The sequence below is a fragment of the Crocodylus siamensis genome, chromosome 12 (genome assembly GCF_052110815.1).
Source record: "Crocodylus siamensis isolate JL-2025a chromosome 12, ASM5211081v1, whole genome shotgun sequence".
Classification (NCBI taxonomy): Eukaryota; Metazoa; Chordata; order Crocodylia; family Crocodylidae; genus Crocodylus; species Crocodylus siamensis.
In genome coordinates, this window is record NC_143406.1 from 49210171 (window position 1) to 49237753 (window position 27583).

The window sequence follows — 27583 nt, forward strand, 5'->3', positions numbered from 1 at the left end:
TGGAAGTCTTGTGTCTCCAGTTACCTGTCAGTAGTAGACTCTCTCCAAGCCACATGCTTGTTTTTATTACCAGTGGGTCTATGAAGCAATACAGGTCCTTGCAGGACTTTCATCTCCTGAGCAGGTGGAGACTGGCATTAAGACACCTGATGTAGGTGTACTGAGTTACGAGGATGGTTATGATAGAAATGGTAAGAGACTCCAGTTTCTCAAGAAGCCCCTAAATAGGCAAAGCAGTTGGGTGGGAAGCAGAGAATGCGGCCCAGATTTCATCATTCAAATCAATGAATGGGACAAAAGGAAAGCCCCACATGCTGCATTGCATCGGTGACACTCAGGAGCTGAGAGGAGGTGGAGGGGGAAGAATGGGGAAGTCTAGGAGGGAATACGGGGAAGGGTTCAGATCTGTTTTTCAGAGCAGCACGTGGGAGGGGATGCAGCCAGTTGCTGCTAGCAGACAGTGCAGGCAGGAGACAGCTCCCTGATGCAACCATCCCCACCACATATCACCTGCAGAGCCCAGGCCAAATCCTGTCTTGACCTGACCTGGTGCAAAGAGGCTGGGATCCTGGAAATCCGTGACTCCAAGCCAGGCGGCAGGCTGGGGCTCCGTGCCATTTGCTGCCAGCTGGTTTTTGACATGAGACCTGAAAAGCCCTGGCCTGGTTTCCCCTGTGCAGATCCTGACACTTCTGGGGACACTTTTGACACGTCAGGGTTTGCTCAACTTCCCTTGACTACAGTTTCTCTGTTTCCCATCTCTGCTATGTGGGGTCCTGACCCCCCAGCAGTGGTTCCACATATAGACGATCTGGGAAGCACTCGGGATCTCGCAGGACTGAGACACTGACACCGATACAGAAACTGCCTTTACGCTTCCTACAAAGTGCGAGCTGGGGGGCTGCCTGTTCTGCAACAGCCGTCCAGTGGGCGTAGCAGAGGCAAGGAACTAGTTTTAAGATGGAGTTTATGAATGGGATTATAAAAGATGGCTGTGTACTAGGATCCAAGAGATTACTCCCCTGTTCCTGGGGGTAGCCCATCTCTTTCTCCAGCTCGGTGATATCGCTCCTGGCTGGTCCTTTTGGCCGCCTCTCTTTCTAGCTAATGTTGTTATCCTGGCATGCATCACCCTGGCATATCATGGTGCCTCCTTAGGCTGATCATAATATCCTGCTATCCCTTCCTCATTGCCAAATAGCCAAGCTGAAAGAGAGGAGAGCAGGTGTGTGTCGGCGTGAGTCGGGGGCTGTGCAGGCGAGCGTGCGGGAGGGGTGGTATCTGGGAGGCAGCTTGCCCACGGGAGGAGCTGGTGAACGGATGGGGGTGGTAGCGCAGCATCGTCAGCCAGAGGGGCTTGCCTGGGGGTGTTCGTGCACCTGAACATCCGGATATGGGAGAGCCTGGAGGGAGGCAGCCGACTTGGTCCCGTGCGTGCTCTCAGTGAGCAGTCACTCTGAAATAGCTGCTCAGAGACCCTTTCTGCGACAGACTGTGCTTCAGAGCTGCAGGCTTTCACACAAGCAGCTTCCAGGCACCGCAGGGGGAGGGAGAAGACATCAGTGGAGTTGTGAGCCACTGGAGCTGAAGGAAACTGGTCTTTGCAAGAGAACAGGAGTGAGCATCCTGCTCCCTCATTCCCAGCGGCCTGGCAAATTCTGTTGGGGAGGGGAGGGGGAAGTATTTAATCCAGGACTCGAGCTGCACCTTGTCATTAGCAGAGCAGACGGACCAGCAGCTGACGGAGCCTCGGACACAGGACACATGGCAGGGGCAAACAGAGTTGTTTAGCTTGCGCTCTGCCAGAGCAAACTCCTCCTGCCTTCACAGCCGCGTGCTCCCAAACTGCAGGTGCTCCGGAGAGGGCGGCATTCGGCTCTCTACAGAACGAAGTGGAGCTGTGAGGAGGAGGAGGGGTGGGGAGGACTTGGCAACCGGATCCCACCAGAATACCCAGCAGCTGATTTAGCCAAAGATGAGCTAATCACCCCCGCTGCACGCAGCCCCCATGCCTGCTCCCTGGGGTGCTCGGAAGACCGACGCGGGGTGCTAGGGCCACAGCAGGCCACTGTGAGCAGTCTCCCCCGGTCTCTCTGCCCCTGCCCCTGCCAGCAGCTCCTGATTTGCCTCTTCTGTCATGTTTGCCAGGATCTTCATCCCCAAGAAGCACCGGCAGCGCTTCGACGAGGTGGTGTCGCAGAGCCTCATCAGCAAGCTGTGCCGCACCAAGAGCGAGCACCACACCAACCGCCTGCGCCGCAGCCGCAGCGAGGACCACCAGGAGCGCCTGCTGGTGTCCACCCGGGCCAGCTCCGTGCCCCGCAGCCACGAGGAGCTCAGCAAGAGCTTGAGGAAGACCACCTCGCTCATCACCAGCAATGTGGCAACCGGGGCTGGCCGCAGGTAACCCTCTCCGTGCACCCTTCCCGGGCAAAATGGGGCTGTGTGCAGGGTGACAGAGCTCTGTTATCTTAGCAGTGTGATGGGGTGGGGGAGGCAGGAGAGAGGGGGCAGGGCTTTGGGGCTCGGTGAATCCGGTGCAGGAATGAGCCTGAATGGGGACTTGCAGGCATTGGGAAAGTCTGGACTCCGTGTCCCAGCTCAGTTTGTCTCCAGGCAGGACCCTTCCACCTTGAAGGCATCTTACTGCTTGTTCTCTGGAGGTCTTTGTAACCTGCTAGGGCTGCAGAATTGCTGCCCTCCCCACCCCGCCCAGAGGCCTGGGAAGCCTGGTCTCCTGCCAGCAGGGAGGGACGCGGCTTCCTGTCCTGCAGCCAGGGCATACTGGATCAGCAGGTCCCTGGAAACTCCTTGGAGTCAGGCACATGAGGCCCCTAGAAGCTGCAATGCGAGCTGGGTGAAGGAAAACTGGGACTGACGAGAGGCCTGAGGTATCCCATGTCCCTCCTACGTGCTTGGCCTCAGTCCTTCTGCAGGCCTAGAAGAGCCAGGTCCAGCCATTCCCTGCAGATGCAGGACACCTTCCCATCACTGCATGAGGGAACATGGAGGCTTACATAGTCACAGATAGTGAATGCCCCTAAGGGGATGGACCTACACAGCCGATCCCATATCAGAAGTTTCTGTAGCAGTTCCTCAGCAGGGTGCCCATGGCATCTCACACAATTCCCCATGCCACATTCTGCCCTGGCTTCTACTGGGTGCAGCGAAACCGACAGCAGGGCAGGGGCAGGGGCAGGGCTGAGTCCACGGACACCAGAGCTAGACCTGGCTGATGGCTGCATCCAGTCCAGGGCAGGATTGGTCCCTGCCACCAGCATTCCCAGGCTCTGCGCAGTCTCGTTTTCCATGTTCCAGGTTGTGGGGGCTTCCACCACTCCCCTTGGGAGACGACTGACCAGACAGACAGCTCTGCCCCAGGCCGCCTTTGCCTCATTTCATTCCCTTAGTCCCAGTGCTGTCTTAGGTACATCTTCCCAGGGGTATCTGTGTCTTTGGAGACTGCATCTGCATATCTTTGCTTTAAGAACACAGCCGCTTTGAATGGCAGCTAAGTACACTTGTTAAATGAATAGCTTTTAAGGGAATTTTCCAGAGTTGAGCTGGAGCAGGGGAGCTCAGTCTCTGCTCCTAAGACCTGAGCAGCTCTTCCTTCTCCCAGTGTCTCTCCCTCCCTCTCACAGGCCCTTACAGGTTTTGTGCCAAAACCTCTCACATCAATGTGTGTTAAGCTTTAGCATCTGGAAAGCTTTGGTGGGCTCCAAGAGAGCTTGATGGCTCCAGGAGGGATGGCTTCACCAGGCTGGTCTCAAGGTGAACTGCACACACCCATGTGCGACAGTGATGGCGTGCAATATAATCCGCCCTGCACTGCTGACTCTCACGTCACCCAGGGTGATCTCACACTCTCCTAATGGATCCAGGGGACTCAGCTGTGGTGCTTGCTGGTCTGCAGATGTCTCAGCTGGCTGGTTAGGGGGATGAACGGTGTTTCCAGGGAGTTCTGCATGATGCTCAGGCATTAGTGAACCGCAAAATTGCAGAGCTCCTCCTTGTACCAATGTTTCTACGGGGCAGTCCCTGTCCACTGCAGGTCAGAAACAGCTCTGTCCCAGATCTTCCACTGCTCCTGGACTCTGCTGCCTGCAGCTGGGCTTTCCGATGCCAAGGCACACCAAATCAGTGGCTGCTTGGGAAAACTGTGACTGCCATTCCCGATCCCACCAGGTGTGGATTTAGGGACAAACCATCTAGTGCAGCGGTTTTCAACCTTTTTCCATTTGTGGACCCCTAAAAATTTTTGAAGGGCGGTGTGGACCCCTTTGTAAATTTTGAATGGAGGTCCCAGACCCCTTTGAATTGTAAGTGTGGGTATTCACATACTTTTTGATTGATCGTAGTCATCTTTCACAGACCACTTAAGACATAATATAGAGACATTGCAGGTTGAAAACCACCGATCTAGTGCAATGTAGGGCAGCCTGGCTCACCGCTAGTGAAACCCTGTATAAGAAAGGTGCTTCTGAGGTCTCATGTAAGCCTCTTGGGGGTCGGTGGTCTGGACAGTCCGGGCTGAACAACACTTCAGGTCAGGAAGCGCTGGGCTGGAGGAAGGGGGTGTGAAACCAGAACAAAATGCTCACTGGGTTTTGCCTGGGCTCTCTTCCCCCTGCAGAACCGTTCGGGTTTACAAAGGCAACAAGAGCTTTGGCTTCACATTACGTGGACATGCCCCAGTGTGGATTGAATCCATTCTGCCTGGTAAGCAACCATGACATTGCTGGGTATGCAAGTCTGACATGTTTGCAGAGACATTATTAGGGCATAAATGCTGAGGGCTACACAACTCTGGTCCAGGGGTCCTGATGGGGGAGGCCTTTCTGAAGAAGCCATTCTTTCCACAGCCCAAGCGCTAAGAAGGGGTCTTGTCACCAGAACTGCAGTGCTGTAAGGCACTGGGGGAATTGGAAACCTTCATTTGACTTCCTTGCCAAGAGCCTTCCCCATAGGTCTGAGCTCCTCTGTGCATGTTCCCCCTGGAGACTCGATGCCAAGTGACCATGGCTAAGTGAACTTAGTGCAGAGGAACTGAATTTGTGCTGAGGTGGGAAGGGTGGCAGTGAGTCCCCTTCTGTTGTGAAAGGGTTTTCTCTGGGTGGGGCTCTTCACTGCCAAGGTGAAGCCGATAACAGAGGGGGTGGCCTTCCCTGACCTTAGCTATGGGTGCCTTGGCACAGAATGAATGGAGAGCTCAGGGGACTTTGATACACCTCAAATCAGTGCAGCTAGACAACACATCTCCTTTCTTCTTGCATTCAGGGAGCCCAGCTGAGAAGGCTGCTCTCAAGCCTGGAGACCGAATCCTATTTCTCAATGGGCTGGATATGAGGTAAGTTGCTGACTGCTGAAACTTGGCGTACAAAATAACTCAAGTGAGAAGCCAGGAGGGTGTTAATTAGCCCAGCACTGCTGCATTCACAAGTGTGAGGGGCGTGTGAAGTTTGTGAGCAAGAGGTGGGAAAGGAGATGGTAGGCGTGTGCTAGATGGCTCCCTCTCCAGGGACGGGGCATCTAACTACACATGGGCCTGGGTGCTAGAGCAGCAATCCTGCCCCAGATAAACATCTGGTGTTATGCTAATATCCTCTTGTTTTGTCTGCACGATAAGCAGCTTGGCCCCTCTCCTCTCCTTTCCTTCCTTTACTTACAGTTCACTCTGCTGACAGCCATGCATAATTCATGGAACATTATCAGCAATGCACGTGCAATGTGGCCATTCTGGAGCCCCCAGCTCAAGTCCTGGCATATTAAGCTGCACGTGTGAAATGGCTGTTTGTGGAGAGGGCAAAGTGCAGACCCATCCTAGGCACTCCTGGGAAAGGATCCTGCCCTTAAAACCATGCAGACAGTGATGTTTCTGTGGAGACATTTACTCCCAGATCTGCACTTACAGAAACAGAGCAAAACTAGACCATTGTCCATCTTCATCAATCCTGCACTCCCCCACGAGCCTAGTAAGAGTAACAGCTGTTCTGGGGGTCAGTCTCACCACATCAGAGACAGCAGCAAAGGGGTAGCACAGACACGCGGTAAGAAAGTGATGAATATTTAAAGGTTAAACATCTGATGCTCCTTCAGCTGGTTCCTGAGTTCTCAGCTTTCGGCTGATGCAGCAAAATCTTGGCTGAAACCAAAGAACAGAGCAGCCGTATTTGTCTTGTATCCTTGTATCCTGCCTTTGGGCAGGTCTCTGAGCCCCCCATGCTGCATCCAGAGTGGTTGGCTCACATGTAGGAGAAAGGCATCTCGCCTTCATTTTGTATATTCTCAGAACGTGGCAGGGAACAGGGAGACCAGGCTCTGATGTTGTTTGTCATGTTAGCCGGGAAGATCAGTCACGGGCCCTCTCAGCCCATGCTGAAGATGCGCTGGTTCTGCAGGCCATGACAGATTGCCCAGGCTGTTCACACACACCCTGCAGGGCTGTTCTGTGTCAAGGCCTGGCTGAGCTCTGCTAGTAGCTCGTGCTTGCCTCTGCTCTGCGTGGCACAGGTGGGACAGAGCAAGGTGGGGTCACTCATCTTTAGTGCAGAGCTGTAGCTTTGTACTGAAAGCTGTAGCCAGAGCCATTGCTGCACCTTCACTCTCTGTAGGGCCCTTTGTACCAGAGATGGAGGTAGCTGTGACCCCTGCATTTTTCAAGTGCTTGTTATACCCATCAGTTTGGACAGGGGGTTGGACTAAATGACCTGTGGCAGTCCAGTCTGGTCCTACGTCTCTAGGAGTTCAGTGATCAGGCCCTGCTGTTGGGAACCCTGCCAGGGCCCCCCCTTCCAAACTGGTTGTGTTTTTCCCCATGGCTGTCTGCCTATCGGTACATTGCTACACATTTCCTTGTGAATCACTTCCTGCATTATGAGACCTCAGGGTTGCGGTCAGGCAGTGGGGGGTATGGATGCTGGAGGTGAAACTCATGTGAGCTCTTTCTCCCTGGCCATGCAGGAACTGCTCCCATGACAAGGTGGTGTCCATGCTGCAGGGCAGCGGAGCGATGCCTACACTGGTGGTGGAGGAAGGGATCGTCAATTTTACTAATGGTAAGAAAAGGTTCAAGTGCCCTTTCCCCAGGTCTGCAGAACTGGCCCGGCAAGCTTGGGCAGGTTCCCCTGCAATCCCTATCTGGTTTCTCATATGGGGTTGAGCCTAAAGTTGCTCCAGATCAGTGAGAGTAGCACTTCCTCTCCAAGATACTAGGCTTTCTCCCTCTGCAGTAAGAGTGTCTTCAACCTGTGCTGCTACCCAAGGGACCCATTGCACTGCCTGCGGTCTTGCGCCAGCCCGTCAGAACGATCTGTACTCAAAGCCCGTGCTGTGTAGAAGACTTGGCTAACACAGTCCCTCAGCATAGGTTGCCAAATGCCTTTATATCAGGACTATGTGCATGTGGTGTAATGCTAACTCTGCTGCACTTATGAATAATGTAAGTGGCGAGTGTGTGTACCTCTGGTGACCACGTCCAGGAGCGATCGGAACAGAGAGGGGGCAATTCTAGTGTTTCGCCAGCGTGGGTCCGCTGACGTCAGTGGTGCTGCAGCAGTGCAAGTGAGAGGAGCGCTTGGCACAGTGCACTGGCATTGGGACTGTTTGCCAAGCAGGGGGCTGGCACAGCAGCACTTCAGGTCGGCACTGACCATGGACCTCCTGGGCCTAGGAAACAGCACTGGGGAGGCAGCAAATGGCTCTCATCCCTCTGTGTTGCTGTGGAACCCTTTCCTGAGCCTGGCACAAGGGGCTTGCTATGGTGGAAGGCCAAACTGGGAGCCTGGTGCCTTGTGGCCATTCAGGATCCAGGGGCACTTTTTGGAAGTGCCTGGTAGCTCAGCTGGTCCCATTCTGCATCCCCAAATTCCCCATGGGATCCATCACTTCCTGTCCCAAGATGCTGTGCAGTGTTACTGTGCGTGGCTAAACAGCTCCTGTGTGCCACAGAGGAGTGGTGGAGGTGACTTGGCCTTTTGTGCCTCACTTAATCTATGTGTGACATTTGACAGATATTGTCCTCATAGAAGCTGTGGTAAGGATCGAGTCAGTGCTTGCGAAGTGCTCAGAGACCCAGCTGGAAGGTGCTAGAGAAAGGCCTTCATTTGGTGTATTTTTCCTCTACTGCAAAAAAATAAATTATTCTCTTCTAATATGAAAAAAATCACCCCTCAGTCTAGGAGATAAGATGTGAGGTGATGAATTACATCTGAAAGAATGGGGAGAATTTCTGTGTGTATGGATTCAGTTTACAAGCCTGTGGAAATAGAAGCTCCCTTGGAGTTGACTCTGTCTCTGTCAGTTCGGTACATTTAAGAAGGGCAAGGTTAATGATAAGCTTTGGTTCAGCCAGAATATCATCCCTTGCACACAGCTACCAGACAGCTTGTGACACGCTAATGTGCCCTGTTTGCACCACGCTGCTTTTCAGGAGCTGCAGCATTTTTGTAAATTAGTCTTTTTAAGTCTGTGTGTTTCAAGACAAGGACGCACATGTCTTCCAGTAAGAGGAAGAGTCCGGTACATCTGGAAAACCCAAGCTGCAGGTGTGCTGGGATCAGGGAGAAATACTGGGCCAGTCACACAAGTTCTCCCCTGATGCCTGCAGGAGCGCTGCCTGGGAGAGGTGTGTGGGATCCGGCCCTTCCCATGTCCAAGTGCAGCAGTTGGCCCACAGTTGGGTTCTCTCCTCATTTATTTTATTATCTGAACCTCCTAGCCATGGGAGTTGGGTTCCTTCCAAGGGAACAAGCTCTCTCTCACTGCAGGGATACTGTTGGTGGACTTGAGGCCTTCTTGCTTTTCATGAAAGCCTTGACTACAATCATCCCCAGGTCCTTCATTAATCACCCCTCTTCATGCTGGAGTGCAGCTGCCCTAGAGCTGCCCTGGTTGAATGAACCTGGCCCACGCAGGCTTCCCAGCCTGAGGCTGAGGTTCAGTGCTCTCCTCTCTTTGTGCTCATGTGCTGCAGACTCGGACTCTGGGGACTCCCCGAACCCCTCCTCAGCTCTCACCTCCCTGCAGTGGGTGGCAGAGATTCTTCCCTCCAGCATCAAGATCCAAGGAAGGACCTTCAATCAGCAGCTGGAACATCTGCTTACGCCACCCGAGCGCTACACCATCTGCAAAGCACTGGAGGGCTTCTTCCAGCATCGGTAAGCTGCTAGCTGCTTCATTCAGGTACTCCTTTGGGCAGCCGGGTTGGCAAAGTGTCCCAGATAGCAAACTGCCTGAAGCAAAGCACTGAGGCTTCAAGCAGATACCAGCTGCGCTGACTCTGTCAGCATTGCCCAGCTGCCTCTGCACTGTTTCAGCTTAGGACTCCATATGACAGTGCTGAGAATGGCCAAAGGGAACCAAGCATCCTCAATGCCTCCGACTTTGGTGAGAGCTTAGGCCAGCTCAGCATCTTGAGTCTTGCTTCCTTGCATGACCAAATGCCAAACTCAGCTCCTTCCTGCAATGCCTGAGCCCAGAGTAAATAGCGCTGGATTCTTCAAGGCAGGTGGCTTGGCCAGGACAGGACTGTGGATGGGCTTTCCCAGAACACGATTCTGGGCTCAGCTGCAATTCCTTTGCTCTGGTAGCCAGTTCCCAACAGTAGCCCACGCTCTGGGGTGAACCTCCCACCCCTACCCCAAGGCTGCATTTTAGGTGGCAGTTAGAAGAGAGCATTAGAAAGCATCCTGAAGTGCATGTGTTGGGACCCTCATCTCTGTCCCACACCTACCCCCTCCCTCTCCATCAGAGAAAGAATGGGGGTACCAGGGTGCAGAATCTTTTGCTGCTAGCCCAAAGAGGGCTCAGAGAATCATTCACATCTATGAGCTTTCCCTCATAATTGCCCCTTACTCCAGCAGAAGAAACAACCTCGTTTTTGTGCCAGCCGGGAATTCTGTTCCTGTCCGGCCAGCCCCCGTGCTAACAGCACAGCCTGTTCTGACAGCCAGCTTTGTTCATTTAGCTGCCACCCTGTCTGATTCCCCTCGCATTGCTCCTTTCAGCATTTTGGCAAGCTGTTCCCTTGACCTCTGCACAAGGCGGCCAGCAGCTGGCAGCACTTTCATCCTGTAACTTGAACACCTTGCTGTGGCCCTGCAGGCCCAGCCTCAGGAGGGCTCAGAGCCTCAATAGTGCTCCTGTTTTGTGCCTTTGACCCTTGCCCTTTTTCATGTGGTGCTGATACAGCCATCACCGAGCCTGGGGTTTGGATGCTGGGTGTGTTTATATGCTGAGTGGCTGCTCAGTGTCCGCTTGCTGGGGAAGTCAGCCCAGCTCCCTGCTCCTTTCCACCCAGAGACCAGGTGCTGCAGCAGGGTGGCAAATGAGAAATGCCAGGGATCGCATTCTGACTTCTTACTCCATGCCTAGTCATGCAAACTCCCAGAGGCTTCACTAGGAGTCCTGCCTGAGCCAAGCTTGAGGGGGAAATGAAGTAAGCAGCAGCAGGATTTGACCCATTAATTGTGCTGGGAGCATAGTATAGAAGCCTTCAGAAATGTTGCACCATTGAACCTAAGGGGCTGCACAAGTGCACAGGGAGGGAAGAGGGAGAGCAGGACTGCTCACCGCACTCTTGTCTTCATTTCCCCTTGAGCTCTGGGGCTTAAAGTGCAACCCACTGAAATCACCTGCCATCCCTTGTGCAGCCCTGCAGCCTGGGAGTTGGAAGCAGAGTTTCACCCTTCATTTCAGCGGCAGCAGGACAGGCCCCAAAATACTGAGAACAGCCAGTCCCTGGCTTCCCTTCCCAGGTGCTGCACTGTGCAAACAGCTTGGTCCTTCTGGCAGTTTCCTCCCTCTGCCCATGGGTGACTATGGACCCTGCAAGCCAGAGTGCTGTGAGTGTTGGACCAGTGTGAACAGAGCAGAGGAAATAGCATCATCTGCATGCTCACTGGATGACTGCTTGTGTCGGTGTTTGCCAGGTGTTTGATGAGAGAGACCAGATGGGGCTGCTCAGGTACATGCTACAAGGTCAGAGCTCTGTGGTATCACACTGCCCATCTCAGCAGCCCTCCAGCTATTACAGCAGTCCCCTCTCTGACAAGGGTGGTCATGAGGGCTATGGAAGCAAGATGCATATATTTAGTGTTGATATCTGCAGCCTCCAGAAGAAGGCAGCATTTTCTAGGGGAAGAGGGAGTCAGGACACCTGTGCCCAGCTTTCAGCTCCCCAGCCCATTGGCTTGTGATCTCCACAAGTCCCTGCACCTTGAAAGCTATTCTTCCCATCAAAGTCTCTCTCACGAGGATGTAAAAGAGGGTTAACAAACATGACACACCTCAAGAGCTGTGTGTGGAAGGAATGGCTGAGACAGGCTGTGGCCCATGGAGCAATAAGCAGCACCAGCAGCGTCCTGGGAACTGAGCTGCCCTGTGAGTGCATGAGATTGAAGTCTGTACAGTGCTCTGCTTCTGCCTGGTCTTGGAGGATGCCCCTTGCCAGTGGGGTCATCTTACCCCAGCAGTCTTTCCTGCCCAGGTGCAGGAGGGCTGGACCTGGTGATCTCATGAGGTTCTTTCCGGCCCCTAACATCTATGAATGCAAACAGCCTCACTGCACTGGTCTCAAGCCTTTCCACCCAGGCATCCCTTGCTGCTGCACAGCTAAGGCAGTCCATGCTCTCAGAAGCCAGCGGTAATTCTGATAGAGAAGCTTATGAGCTTGGCCCCAGTTTCCTTCCAATTTATTGTGGCCTGGTTAGCATTAGCTCTAAATGACTACACCTGCAACAGGGCAATACCAGCTAAAAGCACTTGCCCTCTGGCTGCTACCTGCTTGTCCAGTCCCTCCAGAGGACCAGCATTTGGGGTTTAGTGCAGACCGCACCTAAAATACTCTTCCTCATTGAGCACGTGTAAGCCCTATGTGGCTCCTTCAGCCTCTTTTCAGACTCAGGACACCTGTCCTGTTAACATGGGGCTGTCCTGGGCTACAGCTCTTTACCCTCCATTTACACTGCCTTTCCCTTCTCATGCTAGAGTCACTCAGTTTTTTCTCCAGCTTTGCTATCCTTTTCCATGGTACAGAAATGTCTAGACCACCTATAAGATGGTGCTGGGTAAACAGACCCAGCCCAGATGCCTCCTCTTGGCAGAGGCTGTTCTCCACACTCAAAACCCCCAACTTGCTTTTCCCTGGGGTATTTCCTGCTCACTGCCTGTCTAGCCCTCAGCCCTCCAGAGGGTTTCATTTTGTGAAAGGCTGTCCTTTCCCTACCTCTAGGTATAACCCCACCCTCAACATGGCCCCCGTAGGTCAGCAACCGAGCAGAAGCAGTGCTTTTTATAGCCAGGTTGTCCCATGAGCTGAGACTCCACCTCCTACCAGGACCATCAGGAGAACTACATTTCCCAGAATCCTTTAGCTTTAAAAGGACAGGAACCAGGTGCTTGCCCAGCATTCCCTCTTAAAAAAAGAGAGAAGCCTTCAGCATTCAAGTATGGGTTGGACAAAGGATATAGAGGCAAAGGGAAGTTAGAAAAGACATAATGCAGCAAATGTGCATGCCCTGTGCCCGCAGGAACATCGACACGCTCATTGTGGACGTGTACCCTGTGCTGGACACGCCAGCCAAGCAGGTCATTTGGCAGTTCATCTACCAGCTGTTGACATATGAAGAGCAGGAGCACTGCCAGCAAAAGATTGCCAGGTTCCTCGGCTACAAGTCCTTGGCAGGTGAGAGGAAAGCGCCTGCCCTCTGACAGATGTACAGGGGCTGGTCTCATGACTCCCCTGGGGAGAACGGCTTATTGCCTGTTATCACTGTGTAGTCCAGAGCTGCCTGAGGTTAGAGAGAGGAGACATAAATCACCACAGCAGAAGGCAGATTGCTGGCTCTTCAGGAGGGCCTCATTCTGCCCTGCCTCATGCCTTCTGCTGTCCATTGTGCCTGGGGGCACTTGAGTAAAGCGCAGTCCCATCCACCCGGCAGTGCTGCGCAGCCACTTTGCAGGGTTGGAAATTACTTTGCAGCCCAGGGAGCAACACAGACAGAAGGCCCGTGTGCAATCACATCATTCACGAGATACTGAACTGCAGATCTCGGGCCAGACACTGCCTGCTCATGCCTGAGGGCCACGTGATTTTGAGGGGGAAGTGTTTGTGGCAGGCTGCTGTAAAGACAGTGGGTCTTGGGAGGCTGCTCGGAGGGTTAGACTGTTACAGAAGGCCCAGGAGGAATGGATGGCCAGGTGGACAGAAAGCAGGGAAAACAGCTGAAGGGGAGAAATGAATCCAGCATCTCCCATGACACCACGTGGTGCCAGGCTGGTTCGGTTCAAACTAAGGCCCATGATCAGACCACATCAGGCGGATGAGGGATGTGCTCGATTCCAGCCAGGAGGCTTGTAAGAGGAAGTGGCGTTCTGTCACAGAGCTTCAGGATGGTCTTAGCAATTCACTTGGCATCCTGCAAGGAAGAAGTCCACAATATAGCTCTTCCTTCCTGCCACTATCAATTGTTGCTGTAGCAACACACAAGCTGACTATGGTTTGCTAGGGATTATGGGCTTTAGTCAGGCAGCAAAAAGGCAGGGGAGATAAATTTAGACTGAAAGGTTTTAATCTTTGGATCTGGGTTTATTAATTACTTTTCAATTCCTGTGTTTTAACCCATTTACTTTTTGCCAATGTGTTTATTTTAAACTTAGTACAGTGATAGCTGGAAGAGGGCACTGGCAGTGTGAAGAAGGGGGAGAACTTTTAAAGGCACTAGGATATTTTTAACACAGGCTCTATTTGCAGAGTGGCAGACACTCCTGTGGGGAACAGCAGCTTTCACAACCATGGTGCAGCTGTTTAGTATTGTGAGTCCAAAAATGCTTGTGCATGTGCTCACACACTTTGACTGCACAGTTAATATGGCTTAATTCATGAATCCAGGAGCTGCAGCAACATCCAAACCAGCTGTGGCTTTCTGGGGATTGTGGGTTTACCATCAGACAGAAAAAAGGGTGAGCGTGAACATAAGAATGGAAAGCCGTCATGATTTTACATATGCCTTCCAAGAATTCAGACCTCTGTTCAAAGGTAATCTCTCGCCCCCTCTATGTTTTCAGATCAGATATGTCTATTGTGCATCACAAGATGTGAACTTTGGCTTCTGAGCTGATTAAATAATATCCCTTGCACTCGCACATCATGTTTCATCCTCAAAGCACTTCACAGAAAGTATGCTAAGAATCCTCCCTGCAAAGTAGGTGCTATTGGCACTATTTTACAGACAAGAGGAATGGAGCACAGAGGGTTGACACAATTTGTCCATCTTTTCATTGCAGCAGAGCCAGAGGCTGAGGAGCGGCACCGGAGCTCGGTGAGAGGTGCCTCTTTGTGTCGAGGAAGTCTTCGAACCCACGGCCCAGAGGAGAGCAGGATGGCTGGTGGGTAAAGACTCCTCATGGCCAGTGCCTCTGGCTGTTTCTGCTCCCCCACAGGCCCGAACAGCCTGCAGAGGAGCATGTGGCAGCACAAGGCATGAGCTGGCAGAGCCAGGCTCAGGGTCTCTGCTAGAAAATCCCCCTCTGTCAGTCAAGAAAGCCTTCCTGTAAAAGCTGCCTGGACTGTAGCTGCATGTTATGTTTACCATCCCCAGCCTCGTCTGGAGGAGAACGACCAAGGGCAGCTGCTCTGGGGGTGAGTGCTGAGCTAAGACCTTCAGCTTCCTGCCCTGGGCTTCCTCTGGGGATGAACCTAACTCCAGCATTAAAGATGCAGCTAATTTCCCACCGGCTTGAGTCCCTGGTTGCTCTCAGGACCCCTCTGCCCCTGTTTGGACCTCCTCATTCCCACCTCCGCAAAGCTCACACAGGGGAGAAGCTAGTTTTGAAGGGTGTTGTAGCTTCTTAACCCTTGGAGCAGTTCTTAGCCCTGCTAGGCCCCCCTGGCCTCCTAGAGCCCCTACAGTCTTCCCTGTCCTGCTCTGCCCTGCACAGCAGCTGCAGCTAACATCACACCTTTAGTCTCCCACCTCCTGCACCTCAGTTGTGTCAGGTCCCTCCTTGCTAGCCCAGTCCCTGTCCCAGCCATGACAGCTCTGGCGGGAACTCCTCCTGTGGAGCCTTCTCACACATCAGCTTCCCAGAGCCCTCCCTTCCTCCATAGCCAGCTGAATTCCACTGCTCTAAGTCTCACGCGTTCCCCCCACATGGGGATAATTGGACTTCTCAAAACAAGACCTTAATTCCTTAGGGGACCCTGTCACTGATAGCAGGGACCTCAGCATCCCTGGCCTATCACCAGAGGGTGTTGTTGCAGCCACCAGCCCTTTCCTTTAACTGCAGTAGAGAAAGATTTGCTGCACCTGACACTAATGCAGGGAATCCACAACAGCTGCTCTACCCAGAACGGAGCCTAGTGTCCCAGACAGATGTTTGGGGCTGGTAGGTCAGGACTTGTGTCCTCAGCTGCCCTTCCAAAGCTGAGGCAGGGCAGAGCCTGACATGCTGCCTCCATGCTAATCCGACTGAATTAATGTGGAGCCCGAGGAGAAGGCTGGGAATGGACCCTGCCCGGGAGGTTTCCATCTCTTTTTGTTGCACAAGCCATTAATTTAGAGAAGGGCTTTCTAGGTCAGTGGGGTGAAGAGTCCTGCCCGGCAGATGCTGGCAGCCCGCTCCTCGGAGCAGGTGAGGGGCAGCCAGGGTCAGAGGCACACCCACCAACTACGCAGGCCCCTCCTGTGCATTCCAGCACTTCCCTCCCTTTGCCCTCACTACTCCTGCTCCTGCCCACAGTGCTGGATCAGTCTGTTGTCCAGAATGGCAGCAAGCTGAGGCGTCTGAAGGAAAGCAACAAGACACTCGTGAAAAAAGGGGGAAACCTTTGGTGCTGCAGTGAGAAATGCCTTGGTGCGATGCCACAAGGATGGCTGCATTAGAGACCAAATGGGCAGCACTGGAAGGCAGAATGCCAAAGAGATCACTGCACTGGGAGGGGAAAGTCGATGTGGCCCCCCCAGGAAGTGCATGTTCCACGCTGCTATCATACCAGCACCTTTCAAATGCTGAGGATTCAGGGAAGCGTCACAGCAGCCTGCTCCAGTGGTAGGCAGAGAAACAGCAGGAGCCTCCCTCTGTAACTGCAGAAACAGGCACAGAGAAGCAAGGTGTCCCAGGGCAGGGAAGGAGCTGCTCTCAGACAGGCAGCTAGCACTCTCCCATCCCGTGCTGCCAGGCCTGCATTCAGCTCACCTTAGGCTTTGACTGTACAAGGGGATCCTTGTGCCTGCCTGTGTCATGTCATGTGTGCTCCTGTGGGCACCTGGAGTGGGACCCAGGAAAATATCCCCATTGCCTTGTCATTAAGGCTTGAGGACTCAGCAGTCCCTGGAGGTCTACATCTTGCTGCAGACCCAGAGCCTCCATTGCTGGGAACGAGATGAGCTCAGTACCTTGTTCCTCATGAATCAGTGCTCCCCCAGCTCTTGGCTTCAACCAGGTGGCAGGTGCAACAGTGGGGCGTGGGCTGCTCACCTGGGGTATTCCCTGACTGGCATTCTCTTTCCCTTCTCTGCAGGCCAGAGTGACATGGGGGAGGTCCCAATTCGACTGGCTCCTGGAGAGCGGCAAGCGGGTGACGGCACATCCCTCCCAGAGACGCCTAACCCCAAAATGGTTTGCACCTTTGCTGTCCGGCTTTGCCCTCCCTCAGGTGTGCCCCCAGGCAGGTGGCAAGCACTCCCTTCAGGGGAGAGAGCAGCTGGGCAAGAAGTCTCCTGGCAGGATGCAGCCTGTTGAACATGCTGTATTGTGGTTTCACTGAGAACCATTTTACATTAGTGTTGGGAGGCACATGAGCAAGGGAAGGTGATATGAGTGCATACTGCATGAAGATGCAGATACGCTGTCCTGACCTCAGCGCTCCTGCCTACCCATGTTCCTTCAGCATGCTGGCAGAACTGCTCCCTTCACCGATACACTGTCAGGCAGCTTCCTTTCAGAGCCTCAGCACAGCCTTGCTAGGGAGGGAGTTTCTGGGATTCAGGCCAGACAGTAGCAATCCACATGTGGAGTAAGGTGCTTCTGGAGAGGTGTGTCTTAAAACAGGATCACTAGGTACAAGCCCAGTTGGGGCTGGTCTCCTTGATGGCATCAGTGCTGCTAGTGTTGGGCACTCCTGGTAGTTTCCTCCCCTTTGCTTTCAGATGTCGGCTGTCTACGCAGAATTAGAAAACCGCCTGATTGGCAGCTTTGCAGGAAAGATGGCCAATGCAGGCCCACGCAGAACATCGTCCCCCGTCTCAGACCAAGTGAATACTGCAGGTAAAGTCTGTCTGGCCTCTGGCTCCAGGACAGAGGAGTTCGGGTTCCCTGGCTGGGTTGATGGTGACTGGCAACATGCAGGCTTGGTGCTAGTCATGCAGCTTGAGTGTTAGGTCAGAGGGGCCATGCGTGAGACTGCGGTAGCCTCCTAACTCCCCACTTGAGTGGGGAGGAGCAGTCGGTGGGTGGGTCCCATGCTCCAGCGTGAACTAAGAAGCTTTGACATGCTCTCTGGTGCTGCTGGGTGCACCCGTATCTCAAGTCTGCTCCGTTGGGGGGGACATGCAGGCCCCTGCACCCCCTTGGTGCAATGGCCATGATTGGCAAGGCCTGGCCTCCTTGCCAGGCCCCAGGAGTTCTTGATCCTGGAGATGCGTTTGCTCCCTGCAGGTGCTCGGAAGTCGGGCCTGACCATCTCCTGGCAGAACGATCCTCTGCCCTCGCAGCAGTGCTACTACCACCCGCATGGCAGCCTCCCTTCCCCAAGCAGCACGGAGTCCAATCCCTACGTCAGCCTGGACAGCAGCCCTGCCCCTTCGCCCAAGCACATGGACTACACGCTCAGCCCCCTGTCTCGCCGCAAGAAGCTCTTCACCTTCTCACGGCCCCCGCGCAGCCGGGACACAGACCGCTTCCTGGATGCCCTGAGTGAGCAGCTGGGACACAGGGTCACCATCGTGGATGACTTCCTCACGCCAGAGAATGACTATGAGGAGGTGAGCTCCATGGCCCGGTGCCCCATGCACTGGGTCCTTGCTGGGGTGGTGGCACAGCATGGTCAGGCAGGAGGGGGCAGTGCAGGCATTACAGCCTGGGAGGCTCCTGTAGTCCCTGTGGTGGGAGGATGATGAAGGAGCACAGTGCTCCAGGCAGGGAAGTGTGGACCAGGGCTCTCCCGGAGTGCGGCCCTGGATGCAGGCAGCTCATCCGGGGGTCCTCGCTGCAGAGGGACTCAGGCTAGCCCAGCTGTGCCCTGTTGGTGCTGCTACCCCCAGGGCAAGCCCTGTGCAGGCATGCCCGCGGGCACTCCACGTTGCATGGCACTGCTCAGGGAGCTGTGGGCAAAGGTCTGTCCTCCATGGCATGCAGCAGGAGCCAGGGAGGGGAAGGTGCTGGAGGGCTAGTAGCACTCAAGAGCTGTAGCTGCCCCTGCCAGCCCGAACACACTCCAGCCTTCAAGGGCAGAGTGCGGGAAGGGGAGCTCGGCTGTTCCCATGCTGGGCGGCTGGGAATGGAAGCCTTCCTTATGCTCTGGTTCCACCCTCTTTCCCAAATCAGATGAGTTTCCATGACGACCAGGGCAGTTACATCACCAACGACATGAGCAGCACTAGCGAGTACATCAGCAGCAGCGATGAGGGGAGCTCCCTCACCTACTCCACCCTGTCTGATCACATCCCCCCACCCCCACTCAGCCCACCCCCGCCACCACCCCCTCTGCAGTTTCACGACCCCAAACTGGAGGCCACAAAAGGCAACCCCTCACCTGCCACCAAGCCCCTCATGAGTCACCTGCACCCTGTCCCTCCCCCGCCCCCACCCCCACCTCCCCCACCTGTGCCATGCGTACCCCCCATGCTGCACCGAGGCCTCATGCATCGCCGGAGCGAGTCCAACCACATGAGTGTCAAGCGGCTGCGGTGGGAGCAGGTGGAGAACTCTGAAGGGACCATCTGGGGGCAGGTATGGGATGGAGTACGGCTGGTGGAAGCAAGGAGTTGTTGGTGGGGGCAGGAGGGTCTTGTGTCCAGAAGCTACACTGAGATCTTAGCAGCAAAGCTGCTGATCAGAGTGACCAAACCCAGCCTCCAAGGCTGGAGCTCGAACGGTCAGGAAGGAACCGTTGCCCCAAGCAGCAGCAGACTCCAAGTGCACTGGCTGGAAGCATCTTTTCCTTCCCTTGGAGCATTAGGTGCTGGAAAGGAATTGGAGCAAGCGGATGCAGTGGCCTGTCCAAGGGGCTGTTCTTAGTCTCCTTGTCTGGATCAGAACCCAGGGCACCAGGCAAGGGTCAAGCACGGTGAATACTGAAAAGCACAGGACATGTTCCTGTTGCACAGTGCAGCGGGGAACGTACCTTTCCACGTGGGTGTATCAATGTGGACAGGAGCTGTCATCAGTCACCAGCTGTAGGAACCTCTAGAGAGGCAGGAAAGCAAAGCCCAAGCTGCCATGAGCTGAAGCTCACTTCCATGAAAGGATATACAAAAAGCAGAGTACAAGGAGAGAGAAATTAGGAAGGAGAGTGAATTAACATCAAGTTTGCTTGGCACCTTAACTCCCCCCACCCTTTGGGAGGCCTGGGAAGGAATTATTTCCTCTCAGGGACTTCCCAGCTGCAAAAGACCCTTGAGGTCTCTGGAATCCCCATTTTGGGCTTCAGAGAAATCACCTCCACCTGGGCAACACGCTAGAGAGTGTGATGAGTACTCTGTAGCATTTAGTGTGTGTGTGTGCGTGACCTGCCTGGCTAACGCCACTTGGGGGAGCCTGGGGGCAGGAGAAGGGGGCTGTCCTGAAAGAATGAATCACTGGGTTCCTTCCTCCCCTCTGAAAAGAGACTAGGTCCTTGGGGATGCTGTCAGCTCTGCTATCTGAAGTACCTCAGTTCTGGGGCACTGCAAGAGGCAAATGAATTACCAGAAATAACAGGCCCCGGGGGCTGCTGCAGTCACAAAGAAAACGCCACAGACTAGCTCTGAGTTTCGGTGGGGGCGCGCAGCACTGAGTTGCGGGGTCTGGAAGGGAGGGGGTGCAGCTTGGCCTCTCCCCTGGAGCCCCACTAACCACTGTCCCCCTCCGTCTGCTGCAGCTCGGAGAAGACTCCGATTACGACAAGCTGAGCGATATGGTCAAGTACCTCGACCTGGAGCTGCACTTTGGCACTCAGAAGCCTACGAGTAAGTCTACGCGCTTCCTTGCGCATTCACATTGTTCCAGAAGTGAGACTGACACTGAGCAGAGACAGGGGCACTCTCATGGCAAAAGAGCAGGGGTTAGAAAGAGAATGCCTTCACCCAGGCAGGCTGTCAGCATAGCACTTGTCCACTGTATTTCACAATAACATCCCCCATGATCTTAACAATGGAGATTATTGAAGCAGAAATCCTCTTAAAATCTCCCTCAATTGTCCATCGATGCTGTTTGTTTTCTCTGCATTTCAGTCCCCCGGGGCAGTGAAGCTGAACAGAATGGTTTCGCATTCTGCTGCGTACCTGTTCACTTTCACTTCCCCGTTCTCATGCTGTTGTGGTTGGGCTCCCCACCAGCTACGACAGTGATGGGAGAGTCAATATGCAAATATTGCCTTTTGCTGCCATGAAGAAAGTCTTTTCCAAAGGACGGAAGCTTAGACCTAGCCCCCTAATGCATGCGCAGTGTTGTACCCAGCCACAGCACACGACTGCGACAGCTGTGTGCACCGTAGGGTAACAGCACGTGCAAACGGCCAACCAACCCCTCGGCCCTTTGCCCAGGCGGTTGCTGGTGTATGTTCACAGGAGAGGCAAATGTGAGTGAGGGGCAGAATCCTGAGGTTCCTTCTGTTCCTTTGAAAACCAGGCCTGGGAAAGCCATGAAAACATGCGAGTTTACAACAGGCTTGTGTGTTGTGAATTAACTGAGCTTCAGCTAAGCTTGTGAACGGGCTTGTGAGCACGTCCAATACATTCCCCAGATCTCAATTTTGGGTCTAGTGGTAGTTGACAGAGTCCTCTTAAATCATCAGTGTGGTTCTGGGGTGTGACAGTTACTGCTCTGGGTCTAGGATTCCTAAGTCACAGCTCGGCTTTCATCCCAGGAAGTCAGTCCGTTCCCTAGAGGTCACTGAGCACCACAGATTCTCCGCAGGGCAAGGGTGGAGCTGGGGCAAGTGTCCTGAGGGTGTGAGGGCTAAGAGTGCTGCCTGGGCTAGAGGAAGCATTCCAGGTGCAGCAGAGAGTGGAGCCTGGGAGTCCTGGTCTGCTTTTGTAGCAGAGCAGCTCTCAGGAAGGGACAGTCCATTTTGACTGTTTATTTCTCTTTGGCTCTGTGCATACATGTGTTTATTTGTACGTGTGTGTGTGTGTCTGTACACAGGCATGCACAGGTGTGTGTGTAAAGGGGGGCAGGGCTTGTTTCTTCCGGGGCAGAAAATGTATAAGGATCCCTCTGCCTCCCCCACTGGGGCTGGACCAGCAGGGAACCAGCTCTTGGAAAGACAGTTTGACACCGAAGAGCAGGGGCTGGGGGGCAAATGGGGGTGCCAGCTTAGGAGGTTGGAGGGGGGTGGGTTTGGCAGGCCAGGGTGGGGCAGGGCTTTTCTTAGGAGCTGTCCCCCCAGGCAGGTCTTGGAGCAGTGCAGATTTCTGTGCATCTCACCTCTTGTTTTGCCTTTTACAGCTCAGCACGAGTCTTCCATTCAGGACATCTTTGAATCGCAGCATTCAAGGATTCCCAGAGCCATTGTCATGCATCAGGCATCAGTCCTGCTCACTCACTCTTTGGTGGTTTTCAGCTATTTCCTTTGTTTGGAGCCAGCAGAGCCTGCCCTTACCTCTGATTAAATCTTTCAGTTTCTCTTCCAGAGCCAGCGCTCATGCCAGAGTCCTTTAAAAAGAAAGACGTGGTTGAAATTTTGTCTCACAAAAAGGCCTACAACACATGTAAGTAGATCCCAGAGTGAGTGCAGCACCTGCACGGGCCCCAAGCTGGAAGAGCGGGGGCCTGGGAGGGTAGAACTGGAACGGTAAAAGGAGAGTGTGTCTCCTGGACTGGCGGCAGTGAGCAGGGCCACGCATAGAGCCAGTGCCATGCAGTGCCCCTCACAGCAGATTCAGCCTGGGCTGTAAGGGAAAGGAAGGCTCAAGGGAGAAGTCCAGAAATGGGACGGGGAGTTTAGCCCACTGGTGGGCTAAGATCTCCAGGTAAATGGGGTGGCCCCTTGGAAAGTTGCCTCTTCCTGGCAGGCAGGGGATGAGGTGCAGAGCAGTAGTGATGGCAGGGCAGGACCTAAAGCATCTTTACAAGGCTCCAGAACGAGCCAGCATGTCTTTACCCAGTGACCGGCTCAGGGCGCTGCCCCCACAGGCCCAGGCGTGAGGTGAAGGGCTGGCTTTGGCAGCACATCGTCGCCCACCCAAGAACACAGCTGGACTCGGTTGCCTTCTGCCTGGAGGCACTGGGGGATGCTGAAGAGGAGGAGGTTTCATGCATCCTCTTCTGTGCTGCCCTCCCTCTACCCATGGGATGTCACTGAGCCCCCAACCCTTAGCTCAGCTGGGGTCCTGCCAGGAGACCAACCCCTGCCACGTTCAAGGGTCTGCTCTCAGTTATCAGTGTTGATGTTCCCTGCGTTGCCTTCTTATTCCAGCTGGAACCATGTTCCAAAACCACTTGAGATAAAAGGGCCAGGAGACGGGACCAGGCAGCTCCCGCCTCAAGGTCATGGCTTGCAGTGAAGGCCAGCTGGGAGGGCCTGGGATGCTGGACTTGTCTGGCCCAGTTCTAGCTTGGGCAGGCATCCCCTTCTCCAGCACAGTGTCTCTGCTGGCCCCACTCCAGGTTTCATAGATTCATAGATGTAGGGTCAGAAGGGATCTTGCAGATCTTCTAGCCTGACCCCCTGCCCTGGGCAGGTGAGAAAACTGGGCTCATATGACCCCAGCTAGGTAATCGTCAAGCCTCCTCTTACACACCCCTAAGGTAGGAGCCAGCACTACTTCCCTTGGAAGTTTGACAGAGAGGCTCCCACATCAGAGTGGGGCACTGGGGGTGGCCCTGCCTTCCCAACTCCATGGAGACATGCAGCATAGCCCCATGTGGGGATCTCGGGCTGCTCCCCTGCCCCTCCACTGATGCCCCTCCTTCCCCCAGCCATCCTGATCGCCCACCTCAAGCTGTCGCACATTGAGCTGCGCCAGATCCTCATGACCATGGAGAGCGACCGCCTGGAGCCCTCGCACATCAAACAGCTGCTGCTGTATGCGCCTGATGCTGAAGAGGTTCAGCAGTACCAGAGCTACCAGGAGAGCCCCAGCAAGCTGAGTGAGCCCGACCAGTTTGTGCTGCAGGTAACGCGGCCCACAGCACACGAGGGCCTGGGGGTCCCAGGAGCAGCAGTGTCCATGGGATGGTCCTGCCGAGAAGTCTGCCAGCAGGAGGGGAGAGGTCACATGGCTGTTGCCCCCAAACACTCAAGCCCATGTTATGACCGCACGGTGTGGTGTAGCTGTGAGGTTCTTTGCATTGTGTTGTCCAGTCTCTGATGGATATCGATTTCAGTCAGTCTCAGTCCATGGCAGCGAGAATGCAAGAACCGCCGTTTACTGGGTCAGACCATAGGTTCATCATGCCACATCTCCTGTGTCTCACAGCAGCAGAGAGTGGAGGCTGAACGGGAGAGTGAACTGGGTATGACCAGGGGTTTTTTCCACTGTTCCTTTCTCCCTTGCAGCCTCCAGCATTTGAGGTCTTGGAAGTTCTGATGCAGTGGCGATGCCCCTCACGCCCATGCTCAGTTGTGACTGATGCCCCTTTCTTCCAAGAATATGTCCAGTCCCTTGTTAATCTGGCTGAACTCTCAGTTCCCACCACATCTGGTGGGCACGAGTTCCAGCCTTTAATGCCACGCTGGGTGAAAAAGTACTTGTTTGTCTTAGGTTTACACTTACTGCCTACTGGTTTCACGTTGTGGCCCCCCATACTTGTATTGAGAGACAGTGGGCACAGCTACATGTTCAGTAGATTTCATAGACATTAAGGCTGGAAGGGACCTCATAAGATCATCGGGTCCAGCCCCCTGCCCAAAGGGCAGGAAGTCAGCTAGGGTCAAAGGATCCCAGCAAGATAAGCATCCAAATGTTTCTTAAAAGTGTCCAGAGTAGGTGCTTGTATCACCTTTTGAGGGAGTCTTTTCCAGGCTTTGGGGGCTCAGACAGTAAAGAAAGTTTTTCCTTACATAAGGAAATGTGTAATGTGTCATAATTATGGTGTATTACAGGTACTAAATTTAATGCGCTGTAATTGGCACTACTGTGCAGTAGCACTGGTGCATGTACTTTTGTGATGCTAACGCGCAGAAGACTAATTCTGCTGTGCATTAGCACTGTTTTTGCCTGCTGTGCTAATGTGCAGTAGAGTTACTCTACTGTGTTCCTAGCGTCTTGTGTAGACGTGTCCAGTAAGTAGTAAATCCCTATTTACGTTCTCTTATCATGTCCCTCACCTCAAGCGTCTCTTTTCTTAACAGAATAGGCCTGGCCTCTTTAGTCTCTTGTCATACAGAAGCCCTCCCATACCACTAATCGTCCTTGTTGCCCTTCTCTGAACCATCTCTAGTTCTTCTCTGTTGTGGATGAGGTGTACGGACCAGAACTGGGCAGTCTTCAAGGTGTGGATGCACCATGGATTTATACAGGGGCATGACAATACTTTCCATTTTGTTCACAGTTCCCTTCTTAATCATCCCTCACATTTTGCTTGACTTTTTGATGGCTGATGAGCACTGAACCAATGTCCACAGCTAAGAGTGAGGGGCTGCTGAACAGCAAGTGCAGTGCTTCCCAGTTCCTGCACTGTGCTACCTGCATGCGGCTGCCAGGAGGGGGAGTGTTTCTGGGAATGCTGCAGGGGGTCGAGGCCAGCCTTTGGGGCCCACAGTCACATCTTGCTCCCTTTGCTCTCAGATGCTGTCAGTGCCAGAGTACAAAACCCGGCTCCGCAGCCTTCACTTCAAGACCACACTGCAGGAGAAGACGGAGGAGATCAAAGCCAGCTATGACTGCGTCTGCAAGGCCTCCCTGGAGCTGAAAAGCAGCAAGAAACTGGCAAAAATCCTAGAGGTCAGAATACTCCTTCTTATTTCCACTCGCAGCCGCTGGGGGGTATGCGGTCTCCACCAGAACAGCCAAGCGTCTGCCTCACAGTCCCCGGCTCCTTCTCTTCTCGCAGGGGTCTGTGCTGGCATTGCCCTGAGGCCTGCCATGACAGCAGTCAGATACATAGATTCATAGACTGTAGAGTCAGAAGGGATCGTGTCTGACCCCCTGTCCCTGGCAGAAAAGAGTACCGAGGTCAGAGGACCCCAGCGAGGTGTCTGTCAAGGCTCCTCTTGAAGACCTCCAAGTTAGGTGATCGCATCACCTCTCTTGGAAGCCCATTCTGGATTCTGGCCACCCTTACTGTAAACAGTGTCTTCTTAATGTCTGACCTGAATTTACTTTCCACTAGTTTGCACCCATTATTCCTATTTACTCCTAGGGGTGCTGTGGCAAATAGCGCATCTCCAATTCCCTGTTGTCCTCCCTTGATAAACATATAGGTGGCTACAAGGTCTCCCCTCAGATATCTCTTGTGGAGGCTGAACAGCTCCAGATTCCTCAACCTCGCCTGGTAGGGTCTTTCACAGAGGCCACTAATCATGCGAGTGGCCCTCCTCTGAACCCTCTCCAGATTCTCCGCATCCCTCTTGAAGTGCGGCGCCCAAAACTGGGCACAGTACTCCAACTGTGGCCTGACCAATGCCGCATAGAGGGGGAGCATCACTTCCCTCGATCTGTTGGTCATGCATCTGCTAATACACAACAAGGTGCGATTGGCTTTGTTGATGGTTTCGTTACACTGCCGGCTCATGTTCATCTTGGAGTCAGCTATGACTCCAAGATTCCTCTCAGCCGCTGAGCTGGTGAGGTCTTCCCCCAATCTGTAGGTGTGCTGGGGATTCCTCTTCCCCAGGTGGAGTACCTTGCATTTCTCTTTGTTGAATTGCATCCTGTTTCATTATGCTGATCGATACTGCTAACCTGTGCAGTACTGGGAACGCTAAGTCCAGGGATCCTCTGCTCTGGCAGGTACCTGGGATATGGGCAGGGAAGTCCATCAGTGGAGAAGTCATGTTGAATCCGTTGATTTGATGCAGAAATCCTGCTTCCAGTCAACCTCCCTGTTCCTCCCTTTTCAGTTACTCAGAACTTTCTCTTCTAGTCACTTGTTTGTAGGTCGGTACTGCTCACCTGTGCAGTGTAATTGTAAACTTGGACCAGCCCTGAGCTTTGTGAGGTCCAGTCTGCTGGAGGGGATTCTGCTCCAATTGCCTGTGGGGGTGTCTGCTGCAGGCTTCTTCCTTTTCCTCCTAGGAAGATGAAGCTGCCCTGTGACTAGCAGAGCTTGCTTGGGACTGGGGCACCCTGAGTGAAACCGTAGGGGGCTGTAGTGCCCACCTAGTGCACGTTCGGGGCTGGCCTCGTTCTAGGCTTCGCTGACCTCCTGCCGTTCTTCCTTGTCACCTTTAACTTTAGGAGATGAAAGGCTGTATCTCCCTGTGGCCGGCTGGCAGTTTTTTGTAGCAGCATCTGGGGCTCCAGCTCAGCCCTTGCTGGGAAGCGCTTAGAGCAGAAATACAGGCAGAGTGACACATCCTCAAGCTCAGTCCTTGCTACTCCCAGGCTAGTCACCCTGTGGAGACAGAGTCCTCCTGCTCTTGCTGCTAGTGTGTCCCTGGCCTGGCAGACCAGCTCTTATCTGCTTGAGGACCTGCCCCTTGTTAGCACCCAGTCCTGGCTTCAGAAGCAGCAGGTCGTAGCAGAGACCTTTCCACATGAATGAGGGGCCATCTTAATGATGCCTGCTTCCAGCCTAGATCACACCTTGTTAACACTTCAAAGGCAACAGATGGGTACAGATTAACCTGGGGCTCTGAGAGATTAACCTGCTCCAAGACTGGAGTCCAGCTGCCAAAGCAAAGGGAGCCCCCCTTTTCCATGCAACTCCCCCACACTGTGCCCACATGCAGCTGAGCATTATACTGAGCTCAGCCTGGCGTCCCACGAAGTGCTGCCATCTGGACAGTTGGGGCCGCAGACCAGGGCACAAGGACCTGCCAGGAAAGAGGGTTCAGTTTCACTGGAACTCAAAGCTTAAGGCCAGATACCCTGGGCTACCAGCAGCCTGCAGCTCCCACTGTGCTCTTTGATGACCAGGCCCCTCCCAGAGGTCACTCAGCAGTAAAGTAACCCAATGTGGAAACATGCAACCCTCTCACCTTTCCTGAGGATGCCTTGCCGTTCCATGCACTGGGCGAGGGGCTGCGTTCCTTGGCCCCTCCTCCCAGGCAGCAAACCAGGAACACTGAGTCCAGGGATCCTCTGCTCTGGCAGGCACCTGGAATATGGGCAGAGACATCCATCAGCGGAGAAGTCACGCTGAATCCATTGATTTGGTGCAGAAATCCTGCTTCTGCTCAACCTCCCCCCTCCTTCCTTGTCAGTTACTCAGAACTTTCTCTTCTAGTCACTGTTGTTTGTAGGCTGCAAAGGCCACTCCACAAGCATGATAAGCA

The 27583-nt window shown here is 53.9% G+C and overlaps 1 protein-coding gene and 1 long non-coding RNA gene across 7 annotated transcripts in view; one reads left to right on the plus strand and one right to left on the minus strand.

Annotated features, from left to right (window-relative positions):
• Positions 1-27583, plus strand: part of GRID2IP (Grid2 interacting protein) — a 51696-nt gene that overhangs the window by 16936 nt on the left and 7177 nt on the right. For 3 of the 5 annotated variants that reach the window (XM_090023643.1, XM_090023640.1, XM_090023642.1), the window contains exons 2-16: positions 2149-2403; positions 4637-4722; positions 5281-5350; positions 6964-7058; positions 8975-9158; positions 12531-12685; positions 14287-14388; positions 16523-16620; positions 17151-17268; positions 17659-17984; positions 18547-18951; positions 20081-20168; positions 21822-21911; positions 23122-23318; positions 24933-25088. In XM_090023643.1, the coding sequence (XP_089879769.1) occupies positions 2149-2403; positions 4637-4722; positions 5281-5350; positions 6964-7058; positions 8975-9158; positions 12531-12685; positions 14287-14388; positions 16523-16620; positions 17151-17268; positions 17659-17984; positions 18547-18951; positions 20081-20168; positions 21822-21911; positions 23122-23318; positions 24933-25088 (2425 nt within the window). The remainder of the gene's footprint in view (positions 1-2148; positions 2404-4636; positions 4723-5280; positions 5351-6963; positions 7059-8974; positions 9159-12530; positions 12686-14286; positions 14389-16522; positions 16621-17150; positions 17269-17658; positions 17985-18546; positions 18952-20080; positions 20169-21821; positions 21912-23121; positions 23319-24932; positions 25089-27583) is intronic. The other 2 variants (XM_090023641.1, XM_090023644.1) reach the window with 1 other exon arrangement.
• Positions 1-27583, minus strand: part of LOC149855163 (uncharacterized) — a 64835-nt gene that overhangs the window by 16889 nt on the left and 20363 nt on the right. The window contains exons 4-6 of one of the 2 annotated variants that reach the window (XR_016438652.1): positions 27287-27405; positions 21628-21855; positions 19346-19455 (exon numbers count right to left, since the gene is read on the minus strand). This is a non-coding gene — a long non-coding RNA (uncharacterized LOC149855163). Of the gene's footprint in view, positions 1-19242; positions 19456-21627; positions 21856-27286; positions 27406-27583 lie in introns of those variants that run through there. The other variant, XR_016438653.1, reaches the window with a different exon arrangement.